The sequence below is a fragment of the Pungitius pungitius genome, chromosome 5, assembly GCF_949316345.1.
Source record: "Pungitius pungitius chromosome 5, fPunPun2.1, whole genome shotgun sequence".
NCBI classification, from domain to species: domain Eukaryota; kingdom Metazoa; phylum Chordata; class Actinopteri; order Perciformes; family Gasterosteidae; genus Pungitius; species Pungitius pungitius.
In genome coordinates this window covers 496,683-512,304 of record NC_084904.1, presented here as the reverse complement: position 1 = coordinate 512,304, position 15,622 = coordinate 496,683, and the positions used below count along the sequence as shown (strand labels likewise).

The following is a 15,622-nucleotide window of genomic DNA, read 5'->3' as shown; positions in this document are numbered from 1 at the left end:
TTTTAAAGATCACAGTAAGTAAGATGTCGAGTTAATTCATTTAGAGTGTCATTTGTGAGTTTTGTGAGATTTTCAACGTAAAAGAGATACATTTAAAAACACATTTTATTTGGGTGTGAGTGGGGAAAAATGTTTTAAGCCACTGGTGTGAATATATGATACACCTCAAACCAAAAGCAATAAATGTGCACCAAAGTAAACAGCCGCAGTCACAATTTGCATTAATTTAATTTACTTTTCTCTGCATAAGTTATCAACATAGTTGGCATTGCATATGTGGAGTATAAAAACCTAAAAACCACAAAATGACAATCTGTAACCCCATGATACAGACTTTTGTGTTCAATGGTTCTATACATAAGATAGGATACTACATTAGATCAATGTACAGCTCGACAATATGGTATAAAAATAACATGCAGCTCTAAATGAGCCACTGAACTGTCTTCATCAAGCAGACATGACAACAGCAAGAGAAACAGATCCAGTGGAAGTAAAAGAAAGTGGGTTTGAAAACAACACACGTTAGATGTGTGAGAGATAATCCCACTCAAAACATGTTAAATAGTTTCCCTTTATCATCTTTAATGAGAAACCCTTAAAAATCGACTTTGAATTGCGGAATAACGAGCAATCAGAGCGAAAGCAGTGAGACGATGTTTGGTTTGAGTTATTTAGAGCTTCTGTGGGTCAATTAATGGTGTCTCAGCTGTCCAATTCTAGCACTTCAGTATGCATGCACACACACACACACACACACGCACACACACACACACACACACACCTTTCATCCACCAACAGTCACCACACAGAGCACGACTCTCGTATGGAGGGGAACCAAAGTGTCATGCAGTAAAGAACAAAGGCACTGACACACACAGACTTTGTGTGCGTTTTCTTTTGCTAAATCATTTTAATTCCTTGCTCTTCTTGACGTGTCAGTATTTGGGTAAACTGTCTCTTGCATCGTCCAATCTGGCAAGAACCCACTAAAAAAAACAATTGGAATAGTTTAAATATAATATAGAAAAAAATCTATCAATTTAAACAGAAACCGAAGATAGAATAGAAGCAGAAACACATTGGTCCAAACGCGTCACTCACCTTGGCTATCTTAGCATCTTTGAAGTTGATGATCTTCCCAAACTCCTTGGCATGGAAGACAGACTTGACTCTCTCCTGCAGAACATAACACGTCATATTTATTAGTACAATGGTTGTTTTAAACTGTGCTACAAAGATGAATGAAGAATCCCATGGTACCTTGGCCTCGATGCGAAGGCGCTTGTTCTCTACAATGATGGGATCCTTGGTGAACTCTTCGAACAGATACTGCCACTCACACGTCTGCTGGCCAAATGTGCCTTCAGTCACAAAGAAGATTCCCCTGGAAAAGGAACAAAAACATGGCAGAAAATAGGATTCATTTCAGCAGCCTTTGATAAAAAGCACAGCGTTGACCATTTACACAAACACAACAAGGTGCACACAAGATTAAATACACACAATAACGTAGATATACCGATTTCACTGAGTTATGGGGGTTTGTGAACATGAAAGGAAAACTAAACGTAGCCCCAACTCACCTCTTAGTGATCATCAAGAAGTCGGACTCATTGACCTTCGCATGAGCAAAGTACCTGTACTTGGCAAAACGTCCATTCTCAATTTTCTGAATGAAAAGGAAGAAAGTGAATAAATATTCTTAAAGACCAATACTAAAAAACAACTAGCAAGATACCAAAGTATATATCAACAGAAAAAACATGTTCCAACTGCATACTGTAAAGTAATAACAACAATAGACATGTGGGAAAAGAGTGCAGACATTGTGAGGTGGTGAGGGATGATGGGATGAAACAAAGACAATGATAACTGCAGGCAGAAGTTTAAAAGTGTGAGCACTTTATTGATAGAAAGAGGGCTGTGAATGACAATGATCAAACATGGATGTAGCAACAAATAAAGTAGACTAGAGTGGGACTGTGAGAGCGCTTTGACAGCGATGAACGTCTTAACAAGGAAAAGATGAAGAAAAGCAATGATGAATGATGAATACGCAAAACATAAAAGACACAAAAAACAAAGACAAAAAAAAGACAGAATCCCTGACATTTCTTTGATGAGGTGAAATAAACTATAACACCGTCACAGATTTAAGACACAGCTTCTGACGCCACACTACAGCTTTCACTTCACTAGAGTCTAGCTAGTTTCGCTCATCACCCTCATCCTGTGAGTCAGTCCCTTCACTGTAGGCCAATCTCCTCTGTAGACACGACAAGAGAGAAGAGTCAAGGTCACAGAGACACAACAAAAGCGCCTTTTTACACAGACCGCCTCGGTCAAAAATAAGGTCGGATCTAACCCTCCTCAGGCCAATGTGAGGGTGTGTTTGGCCTCGTTCTTCCCTCTATCAAAGGATCATTCAGTTGTTAAAAATACAATTTTCTTTTTATTTACCACCAAGATATGAAGTCAATTCAATGAAGTCATAATCTATTTGAACCCCATTTAACGAAACACAAGCATGAGATGTGACATTGCATGAGTTGTAGTTTACTTGTTTGTCATTGGTTCTTAAATTTAGCGCAAGTAGACAGCTGTCACTCACACATCAGCACAGAACCCTAGTCTAGGTCTGAAGCCGGCGATGCAGATGGGTGACAAATTAAGAGGGAAAACCAAAATGAAATGAAGGGACAAACATGGGGGGCTACAGGAAGGTGGTGAAAAGGACACGACTTGTATGCTATAACATTTTTAGATCCTTTGCAAAGGAGCATCCGAGCTGTCGCCCAGGACACTTTATCTGTCACCGATCTGGAAATCCTCACTAGGAGCCAAACAGATGCAGCTCTGACCTGACCCTCGTGAGCCGAAGCTGCGACGCGCTCCGTCCAGCACAACTGCTACGTGATGTCAGCGAAAACAAGACCCACCAATCAAATAGACTTTGTAAGCAGTAAATCCTCTCTTTTCATTTATCTTCTTCAAACATAAAACAGCCCAAAAGTTGAATTACTCCTTGAGCTCATAAGGAAAAGGGCCAATGCAATGGCTGAAAAACTTTAAAATAGATGATTAAACTAAGTAGAAGATACTTTTTTAAAATGTATTTACATAAACCTCTCTTTATCTCTGAAATACAGCACAATATTTGCCCAACGACGACTGTGGAGTGGACACAGAGGACTCTCTTTCCTACCTGGAGCAGCTGACTTCCGAAGCCCTCGCTTTCCTTATATGGTCGTATGACACCGTCTTCGTGGATGAAGCGAGGATGGCGAAGCGAGGCGATGTCCTGTGAGGTCTCTGCTGCCCTGAAAACGACACAAGACACACAAATGTATCGTCACACACAGCTACGAGTACTGGTGCTCATTTTGGTGTTTCGGTGTCTTTCCACCATACATTTTCATTGCTTTCATGCTCTACAACAAATATACACTAGTGTGTAGCCACACACCTCTTGATCCCTTGGAAAGTACTGCTGGCCATGTCAATAATGCCTCCTGTAGGTCTGGCCACTGCGCCAACCAGACCTTTCCCAACACCTTTAAAAAAGCCTGCTGCACCCTCCTTCTGAGCTCCTGCAAAAAAAAAAAAAAAATCTCATTTTTGAAAAACCATAAGATATGCTGTTCCACAAACATAGTACCAATAGATTTCATGCCACGTTTTTGGCCTTTCAATTTGCACATCAGCGTGTGCTGAACATCATCACTACCTTTAATAGGTTTGGTAACAATCCCTGTGATGCCACTGACAAAACCCTGAAAGGAGAACACAACAACATCAGCAAGCAGCATTATTATTAGTATCATTTCTCGTTAATCAGTTCAATGATTGAATGACAACTGCAACAGAAAGTTCGTTACTTTAAATCTGTGCACTTAAAATCATGTGTGTTTGCTGCTGATGAACACAGGGGTGAGTACGTACGGACACTAATCCCTTCCCCCCCCGAGCCAGCCCCTCCCTCAGGCCTCTGGGTTGCCTGTTCATGGCCTCTCGTCTCTTCTGCTGGTATTCCTCGTCCATCGTTATGGCAGCAACGCCCTTCGCCATGGTTCCGGTTATCCTGGAGACGGCTCCTGCTATGCCGCCTGTTAGGCACAAATGAGTCAGTTATGGTACTTTATTCTTTAATGTGGCAGAGAAACTGGGTTCTTCTCGGTCATTTCATCTTCATGCCCACAAGCTAACTTAATTTGGAAAGCACAGTATATCATTTTCTATTAAAAAGACATTTGTGGACACGTTATTTATGATCAGTTTGTGGGTTTTTTGTGTAGAAAAAACAGTTCAGCGATGGACAATTGTAAATAACTATGTATATAGTTGTATGATATTTAAGTCTTTTACTTGATAGAATGACATTGTTACTTAACCTAAACTCAAACTAAAGAAATAATAGTGTTTATGTATTTGTATGCAACACATATTAGTCATGTTTCCTCTAATGGGCTCAGACTTCTTTTCATAGTATTTTAAGCCCTGTACTTACCGACAGCTCCTCCCACCAGAGCTTTCACCCCAATAGCCATTCCTTCAACGAACTCCTCGGGCCCCTGGATGGCTCCCTGGAAAACAGGAAGAAGACAAGAGGACACAGTGGGCCATCTGTACTGTTGGTGCTTTATGCAGACGCATACAAATGTTAACATGAAACTAATGCGTCTCATTCCTAATATTCAACAGGTATGCATACTCAAGATAGGGAATCAGAATATCTTTTTTATTTCCAACGCCACATCACCAATACATAAGAACTTGTATTCCATTCCTACCTGGTAAGGCTCATAGAAGAAAGCCTCCACTCCCTCAGACAGTCCTCTAATCAGACCAAAAGGGTTTCCAAGTACATCCAGGCCCAGCACAAGCACATACATCTGCTTAATAGCCTGCAATGTACACATATATATATATATATATATATATATATAAAAATGACAAATGAAAAAGAATCGTCACTTCAGTTTCTACGGAACATTGTCATTGTGCACGTGTGTTACCTGCTTGGAATAATGCCTGATGACCTCCCATTGGAGCTGCTGGGTGGTACAAAACTGGAAGGTCAGCTCAAAGAAGGCCAGCCTGAAACCAACGACACAATGCGTCAAGTAGCAGGGACTCACACAGACTTATTTGGGCGTGCGCTCTTACTTGAAGACGACATCCTGCACGTCGGTGAGCGTGGCGCCTATGCTCTTGAGCAGCAGGTTGAGGGACTGGACGGGAATGAGTTCTTTATCTCGCTTCTCCTTCAAGCCGTCTTCTCCTCCCGTACTCAGAGAGAAACTCAGATGAAGCTGCAAATTAAAAAAATAATAAAATGGTTGAGCGTGGCGGTTTCTGGTGTTTAACTGACAACAGAAATGTGCTTTGAAGCCATGTCTAGCTTTTTATTGGTTCATAATTTCATGGATGTAGCATTACTTGAAAATGACACTGGAGTGTACACACCTTGATAGGGGAAATGTGGAAGTACTCATAGAGGCTGATGGGAGAGGTGTCAGCAGCAGAGGCATGGTTTAGTTCTGTCTTCATGTACTCTATGTCCTTCTCAAACAGTTCCACCTGAAGAAAATAAACGGCACACAAACCCAAATGTCAGAATGGACGACACCTCAGGCTGATAAAGATGATGTTGAGTGCCACTCAAATCTCAGGTTATGTTACAGAAACAGAAACTGAATCGGACCTCCTGTTCTGAGCTCATGATGCTGGCATTCTCCGCTGTGAACAGGTCCACGATGGCATACAGGAATCCCAAATCCACTTTCAGGTCCATCTCCTGAATCAACACCTTAAAGTACCTGAAGAAGACAAACACTCCCTTGAAACACTTTGCAGGAAAACTGAAAATTCTTTTTAAATTGTGAGAAAAAAAAAATGGTTTTCTGGGGAAAATGATTAAGAGCATAATATCAACATTAAAATATGCATTATAGTCAATTATCAGAGGGACAGTAGATACCAGACATAGTACCGTTCATTACAACCAAAAGGACCTGTGGTGGGGTCCTGGAGGACCTGACAGTGAAGTGATGAGATCCATTGAGGGGAAAAAAGTCAAAGGAGAAGCAATTACTTGATGCGGGAGATGTCAGAGTGTCCTGCTGTTCTGGTGACAATGCTGATATCAGTTAGAGGTTTTGGCTCTGAAAGAACAAGAACATCGTATGACATAAGGAAAGACAACATATAAACAGAATGCACTTTAACATGTGACGTGCTTTAACAGACCTGCATCCACGGTGATGGACTTTGGTAGTTTTACAGGGTAAAAAACATAGGGGAAGATGGACCCTGGCAGCTGATTCTGGATCTATAGGAAGACAATATGTAAACCAAAAGCTAGTAAATAGAAGGAAAGTGAGGACTCAAGTGGCATTCAATAAATGCCATTAGGAAACTTGTGATAAAAACATTAATATACTGGATCTTTAGGGAATGTTTGTATTTCTTTTCACCTGAATGCGGTGGATTTGAACGCGGTAGGCATGCTGTCTGGGTGACACGCTGTACTCCACCTTCACCCCCGGCTGGAAGTGCCTTCTGAGCGGTGCATCATAGGGCTGCAGCATCCTCATATCCATGCCGTTGGGAGTAAAGGACACCTGGAGGACAATTACAGACGGATACAACATAATTAGTATTATTTTACTTTTTGACTTTGTCTTTTACGAGTCCGTATCAGAATAGCAGTACAGAGGGTTTAGCCTCTGACCTGAAGGTTCTTATCGAGGTCGGCAATGGCGTGGTCGACGCTTCCAGATGCAATGTACTTATTGAACCTGTTCTCCAGCATCTCGGCTTCTTTAGAGCTCAGAGCTTTCCAACGGCTCTTATTCTTCGGCTTTATTTCCCACACCACATCAGAGCTGAAACCAGAGTGGCATGTAAGTGCAGGCCTGTACAAACTTTAGTTAGTTTAGTTTTATTCTACAAGATTTGGATTCAGATTTACGGGGATCTTTAATTTATCCGACGCTGAGCGAATGAGAACTTTTTTGATTCAAATTATGGCACCCCCGCAAATAATAGAATCGAGTGTAATTGATGCCATGGCACGAGCAAAAACCACTACAGCCAGTTTCTTGCAAACATCTCACACTGAGCTGCAAGGGGATGTGTGAGGAGAGCGCTCTGATAACTGCATTCACTACCTGTGGCACAAATACGCATTTAGATGTTTTAAAGTTGCAGTGCGCTTTGGTCATAACACGAGCCTGGCCATTTATTCTGCTTTTTAATACGCGTACACGTGCGTGATGCTGGTCGGCTACCTTGTGATGCCAATGAAAGAGACCTCCTGGCCGCTGATGTTGTTGACCAGAGACACGCCAACGTTCTGCAGCGAGAGGATGATTTCCTGTTCGGCCAGTTGTGCCTTCTCGCTCTCACAGAGCATCTTGTAGATCCGTTGCTCCTCAGTGAACAGCACCACGCGCTGGAGCCCTTTGGGTTTTTGATCGCATCAGAAGGCAGGATCAGTTACAGCTTAGTGACAGTAAGCACACTCCTAAAGCTGGTAGATAAGACGTGATCCACTATTCAAATGATCAAGTCCTGCGATCCAAAAGCAACCTCGGTGTCACTGCCGTAGGACCGCACTAACATTCTTCATCCATTTAAGTGAAAACAACGTTGTGTGAAAGAAACGTAGAGCTTTTTTTTTTTTTACAAGCTTCTTGTACTTTACCTTCATAAAAGGAGATCACAAACAGTTTTCCTTTATTGTTCATGTCCTCACGCAGGTCCTAAAAGGTAGAGACAAACACACACATACTGTAAAAAAAAAAACATCTAACAATTATGTTCACATGCAGGACCTGACAACTATTAAGATGTTGATTGTGTATAACTATTCTATTATACTTTAGGCACAAAAATGAATGCGCACAGCACCTCCTCAGTCTTCAGCTTCCCACTGTAAGTACCACACTTCCAGCAAAGCTCCCGGGACCCAGTGGGTTCGTTCCAGGTGTAGTGCACAGCTTTCCCAGCCTGCAGCTCCTCCTGCTGCTCCGCCTCCTTCTGAGAGCTGCACACAAATGGAAGCCACCACTTTATATTATTCACCACTGCTAGAAGGAGTTGATTAAGAGAAAATATGCCAGGCATTTGAGATGACAGAAAGCAGACAAAGCAAGACGACGCCACAGTAAAACAGGGCTCAGCCACCAAGAATATGCCGCCATGACAACCAAAAAGTACCTGTTTGACAGAATGCACAAACAATTCCCGTCAACAGACAAGACGATGAGAGAATGACAGCCAAACACTGAGAAAGTCCACAATCCCGCCACAAATATATGCCGGTCCACTTCGATACTCGATGTCTCCTTTCAGAAACCAAGCAGCGCAAGTAAAGGAAATAAGGTGTAATCCACAGATGGGGAAGAGTACTTGTAAAGCAACAGAACAACTGGAAGAAGCAGGAGGTGTCCAGTGGTAGAATCCCAACCAGCCAACACTTGATAGGAGATCAAAAGAACATACTGATGAAGGAGTAAATGGGTTTTATATGTCTAGACTGCTCCTTTAAACAATGCTTAATGGTTCTTAATCAGTGTGAGTTCCCAGCAGATCAATAAAAAGAGTGGATTATAAAACAGGTCATTTCTAAATCAGTATAATAATGTTACACAAATTCACAATGACATGCTGCATTGTTTGTGCAGTATTTGTATTTTTCTTGATTTTGGGATGTGTTTTCATGTCATACTTAATTCTTCTACCTTCCACATATGTTAAACCATCTAAGGGCGTTCTCTATCCGAGTTCAGAGAAAGAGAGAGTTTTTTCTTATTTTCTACCTGTCCTCCTCCAGTGAGAAGGAGAGGTCGAGTAGCTCGTCAGCCACCCACCAGGAATCTCTGCGGGCGCTGCGTCACCCACAACACAAAAACACAAACCGCTATCAGAAACAACGCGACGCTTTAAGGCTGCTGCTACAAGAGGGAAGAGAGTCATCATCCAGACATACATCTGTCTGACAGCACATTTACAGACAGCACATCGAACAGAGTAATGAAATATTATAAAATAAAGCAGACGTTATGCACCCTTAGCGGTAAACAAGTAACAAGCATATATATATATATATATTTCCCAAAAAAGGTTTGACTAAGTCTTGAATTTAGCTTCACCAAAACAAAGTATTGAGTGCCAATCCATCTTCTTGAATGTAACCATGGCGACAGGCTTAATCTGTCCTGTTTAATATCTTACTTCCTATTCGCAATACATCCGACCCAGTGGGTAAGTCGTCCTTGTTATCGCTCACCTCTGATGGAAATGCAGAGTCTGGTCTTTAGTGTGGTTGATGATGAGGAAGGGGGCAGCACCGTCGTGGTACTCCAAGAATCGGATCGTGGCCGAGTGCTCTGACAAGTTCACGTCTGCCGTGATCCCCCCCACCTGCAGAAAAACATACGAATCATACAAACACGATCACGGTTTCTAAGTGAGTACATTCTATCAGCACTGACATAGTTGAACATCTCATTCGACAGTGCATCTCAGAATGAGTCACTCAGCATGGAGGGAAACCTTCATCTCATGATTCTACTTACAGAGTTGTCCAGATGCAGCAGTAAGCAGTTTTCCGGCCGTGTGAAGTCAATTATCCGAGGAGGCGATAAACAACCTTCCACTTTGATCCTTAGTTGCTTGGTGTCATTCTCAGGCCAGAAGGGAATGGCTGACTACATGTGAAATAAAACAAAATAAGTCATTCAGTATTTGAAAATGGGTGGATGTATTTTTCCTAAAGACATTATATTTTAAAACATTACATGTTGAATTTGAAAAAAAAAAATGTTTAACATGTACTAACCATACAATAATGCTTGATCTTAATGACGTCAAAACCAACTGTTGGGTACCTGAGTTGTATTTGTTGATGCCAAAATATGTGATATCTCGCTAAATGAAACAAGTTGAAAGGGGTTTTGCTTTGACCTGTTCTGGCCGAGCCTCTGTCCAGTTGGACTGCCCCACTTCACATACGAACACGCTGTGCTTGGTTCTGTTGACCAGCATGTAAAACGGCACGAAGGTCACGATGCGGGTCAGACTGAAACTGCTACTGTCAATCTTCACACCCACCTGAGATCAGACAGATGTACAGAGAAAATGATTATTTCCCATTAAAAACAACTGGCTACCATACATTTGGCTATTTAGGGCAATCATGTGACAGTAAGTCTGAATTGTTGTATCTGTGAATATCAGACGAAAAAGCAACATGTAAACATGTAATTACCAAGTAATCCTTGACATGACCTTTGCATTTGACATCTCCGTGGCTGCCAACTGTATCCAGGGAGAAATCATCAGAGAGCTCACTGTCTGAGATCATAAGACGCACCTGAGGGATGAAAAGAATGGCATCAAATTCAAATACACCAAGTAAGAATGACAGCCAGAGATTTTGGACTCTCAATGTTCCAGAGTTCAAAGCTGCAGTATTTTTCACTTTAGCACAAAATGTTGTCCATGAACAACATACTTAGTTTCCTAGTTTAATGATAGCAATAAGATTTGGCTACTTCCATAAATGCTTTGATTGAAATAAAGAGTGTAATTCAAAACGGTTTAGATGCGGAGGAAATGTTTTAATACTAATACTAATTCCTCAACTCTCAGTTCCACCATAATGCTGCATCATTATTAATTAATGACATAAAGTAAAAGAAAACTTTACCTTGTTGTTTTTCAGGAAGTAATGAGGCTTGAAGGAGAAGAGCAGAGGCATGTCGTAGTCCAGCGGGTGTTTGCGGTGGATATCGTCAGCTTTGTACTGCAGCAACCTGCCGGTCTTATTCACCATCCAATAAGGTGAGTGGATGGCAACCACCGTTTGCCCCAGGTCATATTTGACGTGCACTGCTATATCGAGCTCCGCCTTCTTCATCCCTGTCCCGTCGCACTCGTCTTCGTCATTCTCTCCTAGAGACTGGAACACGATGAAGGTGATCTCTTCCTTGTCACTGTGAAAACTGCACAACAGGAGAATCGTTGTTTTCCAATGAGAAATGATCAGGATACGTTTACAGTGTTAAAGGTTTAAAACCATACTATGTGAACTATGGCCCTCACATAAACAGAAGGACCTTTCACAAAGATATTGTGACTATACCTTGAATAGTATATTGTGAATATGAGTAGACAACAAGGAAACACTAACAATTGGAAAACATCAACAACTAATGGAAGCGAAGCCAGACCTGTACTCGGATGACCAGTCCTGAGCCAAGTAGTTGAGTAGACGCAGCTCGAGTCTTGATTGGTTGATGACTGCAGTGTGAAGCTGGGCCGAGTGGCCTGGGTTCAAAGTGGCCTCGGGGGCAGAGGCTCCACTGTCCTGTTCAGCAGCAGGGAGAGAGAGACATCGAGTTCAACAGGGATACTTGGGTATCAGATTTTAGAGAGATCATCATCATTCATGTAAAGACGGTAGTTATAAGTCGATTGAAAGAACGAAGCAAGGATCTAGCAGAGTGGAGACTCGTTATTATTCTGTGAATCTAACTTGTAACCTAAATCATGCCCAACTATCTAAAAACTAACCAAAATGAAGCAATTTCCTTACACGATTTAGAGCTTGTAATCCATGATGGGATGGTGACAAACCCAAAAGTTATATTTACCACACAGAGTACACATAGTGACCATTTTCCATGGCATAGCTTTTTTTTTTTTTTCCTCTTCCAAGCAGCATCACGCAGAGATTGTGTGGTACTTTTCTTGTGTTAGTGCTAATGATTCATTAGTGCTTAAACATCAGTAATCTGATACATTTTACAAAAAGTGATGCTGTGACAGGCACAAACCCATTTGGTCCTTTTCAGTGTAGAAAACTAGATCCATCCTACCTTGAGTTTGTAAGAGATGGGGTAAGGCAGCAGGTTGCGTAGCAGGATGGAAGGCCACAGGTGAAGCACAAAGGGAACGTCAAAGTTATCCCCAACACCTCCACTGTGTTTGAATGTCACAGCATCTCTTAATGGCACCATGTTGACCATCATTACGCCACCCTGATCTCCACGGCGACGGCAGGACTGATTGAGGCATGTTTGTGGCTGCAGGTTGCTAAATTCTTCATAGCTGAAGCCCTCTGAGCACTCAAACTGCTCAGCCTGATCCTCGGCATCGTCCTCCGTTACCGGCTGGAGGCTGAGCTCCGACCTGAGGGGGGCAGCAGAGGTCAGGTGTCTGAAGGAGTGTGTACTACGTGCCTCTTATATCGTCCCTGTGCTGTCTTAGAAGAGACACTGCAAAGAATTACCGTTTGTTTTGTTCTCACCTGTACGAGTCCAGAGGCACACAAAACTCTTCGGTAGGGAGAGCTGTACCCAGACAAGTTGATCCTTCCAGAACTTTGAAGGGGATGGAGAAATGATTGATGATCTGAATGATAAGAGAGAAAGAGTTCTGCTTTGAACGTGTCTTTTCTTTTATTTACAAGTCATACATTAAGTTTTAGCTCTGACTGAAGATGACTAAACTTATATAATATATTCGGTGTTTTACCTGGAACGGAGAGCGGATCTTGATGTACTTGCTTCCCTCCACAGAGTAAATCTGACAGACCAGGAAACGAGTCACTCGCGAGTCGTTGTGCATGACGTTGTACATGCCTCCGCCCACCTTGATCAAGGGGATCACACCGGCTGAGGTGTGGCCCATTGGCGCTGGAGAAAGCAAAAGGAAATAGTTTGATGCAAAAGTACATACAGCAGCAGGGGTTGATGATTACACCTTGTTTCTATTAACGATGAATACTTAATCAATTGGCTATACAAAAATCTATTAGGTGATTGTTTTAAAAGAATATCTCCTTTGATAATTAACATTTTCTCCTTTAAACTGAATATAGTGTAGGCTGTGTGTAAAACAAACACTCTTGGTGAGTGAAGTAGTGATTGACTTTAGCATGTGCATTTACATACAGGTCAACTTACTAGGCTCTATGTAGTAGTCCTTTCCACTCAAGGAGATCATTGCTGAGAACTGGTCAGAGTCTGCTTTTGTGGAATAGTCCATCCCAATGGTTTCCCCATCCTGCATCTTCACAGTGCCGTTGGTGCTCTGCTCGCTGATGGGACAAAACATCTCGCTGTGGCGGAAGGACACGGGCAGGCCGAGGCGGTTTTTCACCACAAACGGAGCTTCGTCCTTCTGGAAAGAGTCTGCGGTCTGTTTGGCGGCCTCTGCAAATGCCTGGTGAAAGGCAGCAACACAAACACTGCAGATGACGCCCTCTTCTTAGGCTTCCTGTTAAAACACTCGGCGCGCCGCTCTTACCGTGCCGAGGTTACCGAGCATGACCAGGCCGGACTTGGTGAGGGTGATGTTGAGCTGGTCTTTACTGCTGATGACGATAATGGTCTTATAGTCGGGGACATAGTAATCCACCTCATCTGACAAATTAGTGTACTTCACTGGCTTCTTTTTCATCTGATTATAAGATAGAGAAACATTTTAAATACTTTGCGCATGTAATGTACAGTATGTATATAGCATGGGTGTCTTTTCTTTTTAATGTATATCAATACCTTCAGTTCCAGTCTCCATGATCTAAAACCATCGGTCTTCTCATCTTCTAAGGGCTCCAGCAGCGGTTCCCACACACCCATTATCTCGTTGTAATAGTTAACCTAAAAGTTAAACATAACCAAAAACACAAGAAATGCTCAGTAACCTCTCCAGCTACATGAGCTCTGGTCATAGCTAACTGGAATATTTTTAAGATTACCATCAATAGGTTCATGTAAAATGTACAAAATGTTTCATGCCTTACTGTATTGCGTCATATTTGAAAGGACTAAACCATGTCAAAATGCAAACAGACGCAGAAGTCTAACATTGTTCTACAATGAAATGTTGATAAGTAAGTAATTAGGACCTAGGATCTAGTGCTTATGTGCGTTACCTCCAGGTTAAGCTCGCTGTGTAAGTTAATGAGTGTAGACCAGTTTGTGACATCTCCATGGAAGGAGGACTTGGCCAGAAGCATGGGGATGGTTCGGTGTCCCACTCCAGCCTCCAGAGTGAGGCAGACAGATCTGATGGTCACCTGCAAGGATGGACAATGAAAGGACACATGACACAATGCTCTTATACATCAAATATTTATTCTGTGTCCAAACTGAAATTCAAAAGTTCACAGGTTTGTAGTATAAACATAGCCAGAGCTAATAAATAAATACTGACGTATATTGTACAATTAACCATGAAGTATTTATGGTTGATTGGTCAGTTGAGCCAAAACGCAGTCAAATACCTGTAATGACTCTCCCTGTGGTACCAGTGGGGCCGCTGCCTCTTGGATTTCATCCCCCTCCTCTTCCAGGAACCAAAATTTGAGGTCCTTCCAGCTCCGTTTCTCCCAGAGGTCTACGGGAACAGGACTATCCAACGCTTTGGGCGTCTCTTTAGGGGTCGACCAGGTAGTCAGTGCAGACTGGATGGTCATCACTGTGTTGATGATTATCGGAGATACCTGGGCCGAGGGGCAGGTCACAAAGACACAAAGGTACACATATAAAATCATACACAATAGCAAAACACTTTTAAAATAATAGTTATTATAATTAATATATAAGTATAAATCAAACTTTGCACTACAATCAGTATAAAAGGGTAAAACAGGATATTAGATTGTAATGATAACTGAAAAAAAGAGATACCTTCAGCGTGAGAGCATTGATGGAGACCTCCATGGCCTGAGGGGACGTCGGGGACTGAGCACTCTTGAAGAACACCTGACATGGCTGCAGCACTGTGGTCACATTTTTTTCCCTTTTCTCTCTCAGGAAGGGACAGGCCACGACCTACAATGACAGCAACAATCAATACAAACTTACATTTTAGCATGAAAGGCTTTTACACTGTTACACTACAGTGACAGTATAAACCTTGAGGTCCTTGATGACAGCAGTCATTTGGGATCCCTCTGCGTCGCTTTTCATCAACAGCTCACACTGCGTGGTCATCACCAGGGCCGGGGCGTCGGCGCGCGTCAAGTCAGCCACAAACACAATCTCCGGGTTACGCACCACCACATTCATCTCCGTCTTTGACACCACAGCTGGAGCTACAGCTGGCAGCGGCAGAGTGTCAGAGGAAGAAGCAACAGATTAAAGAAAATGCTGCATAATGTCTATTATTTAGTTTCAGAAATATGGCCCAATATATTACCAAGTATTTAACAACACAAACAAAATACAAGACCCACAAGGCGAAAGGCACTAATTGGATCCACAAAACTTAAACTTGATGTACGTTTTACGCTTGACTCACTGGACTCTTTAGATGTGGTGGAGGAGTTAATATTCTTCTTCTCTCCCGCTCCAGCACTGCTCTTGGGTTGAGGCTTCTGATCGAAACCCTGCTGGGTGGCCATGCGAAAGATTTCCACCACCGTGAGAAGGAACTCCATGCTGGCACAGAGGTACACATCCTGCACCACTGTGTCCAAAGTGGTGCCGTCACGGCCCTGACGGTAGTTCACCTCTACCATCATGTTCTGTTCTGCTCCAGGACGCATTGCAATCATCCTGGAGAAGACGGAGAGGTGATGGACAAACACAAAGAAGTACTT

The 15,622-nt window shown here is 42.4% G+C and overlaps 1 protein-coding gene across 3 annotated transcripts in view; it reads right to left on the bottom strand.

Annotated features, from left to right (window-relative positions):
- Nucleotides 1-209: 209 nt before the first annotated feature.
- vps13a (vacuolar protein sorting 13 homolog A) overlaps nucleotides 210-15,622 on the bottom strand; it is a 29,006-nt gene continuing 13,593 nt past the window's right edge. The window contains exons 38-76 of one of the 3 annotated variants that reach the window (XM_037481744.2): nucleotides 15,322-15,578; nucleotides 14,937-15,121; nucleotides 14,709-14,852; nucleotides 14,303-14,521; nucleotides 13,952-14,095; nucleotides 13,575-13,676; nucleotides 13,324-13,476; nucleotides 12,981-13,239; nucleotides 12,550-12,710; nucleotides 12,323-12,426; nucleotides 11,892-12,204; nucleotides 11,244-11,380; nucleotides 10,721-11,015; nucleotides 10,280-10,384; nucleotides 9,976-10,122; nucleotides 9,588-9,719; nucleotides 9,299-9,432; nucleotides 8,829-8,897; nucleotides 7,918-8,053; nucleotides 7,712-7,769; nucleotides 7,296-7,467; nucleotides 6,737-6,890; nucleotides 6,480-6,626; nucleotides 6,253-6,334; nucleotides 6,098-6,167; nucleotides 5,708-5,822; nucleotides 5,470-5,583; nucleotides 5,170-5,315; nucleotides 5,019-5,100; nucleotides 4,794-4,907; nucleotides 4,511-4,586; nucleotides 3,946-4,109; nucleotides 3,731-3,776; nucleotides 3,470-3,593; nucleotides 3,209-3,323; nucleotides 1,587-1,672; nucleotides 1,264-1,387; nucleotides 1,105-1,179; nucleotides 210-989 (exon numbers count right to left, since the gene is read on the bottom strand). In XM_037481744.2, the coding sequence (XP_037337641.2) occupies nucleotides 939-989; nucleotides 1,105-1,179; nucleotides 1,264-1,387; nucleotides 1,587-1,672; nucleotides 3,209-3,323; nucleotides 3,470-3,593; nucleotides 3,731-3,776; nucleotides 3,946-4,109; nucleotides 4,511-4,586; nucleotides 4,794-4,907; nucleotides 5,019-5,100; nucleotides 5,170-5,315; nucleotides 5,470-5,583; nucleotides 5,708-5,822; nucleotides 6,098-6,167; nucleotides 6,253-6,334; nucleotides 6,480-6,626; nucleotides 6,737-6,890; nucleotides 7,296-7,467; nucleotides 7,712-7,769; nucleotides 7,918-8,053; nucleotides 8,829-8,897; nucleotides 9,299-9,432; nucleotides 9,588-9,719; nucleotides 9,976-10,122; nucleotides 10,280-10,384; nucleotides 10,721-11,015; nucleotides 11,244-11,380; nucleotides 11,892-12,204; nucleotides 12,323-12,426; nucleotides 12,550-12,710; nucleotides 12,981-13,239; nucleotides 13,324-13,476; nucleotides 13,575-13,676; nucleotides 13,952-14,095; nucleotides 14,303-14,521; nucleotides 14,709-14,852; nucleotides 14,937-15,121; nucleotides 15,322-15,578 (5,311 nt within the window). In that variant the 3' untranslated portion in view covers nucleotides 210-938. The other 2 variants (XM_037481745.2, XM_037481746.2) reach the window with 2 other exon arrangements.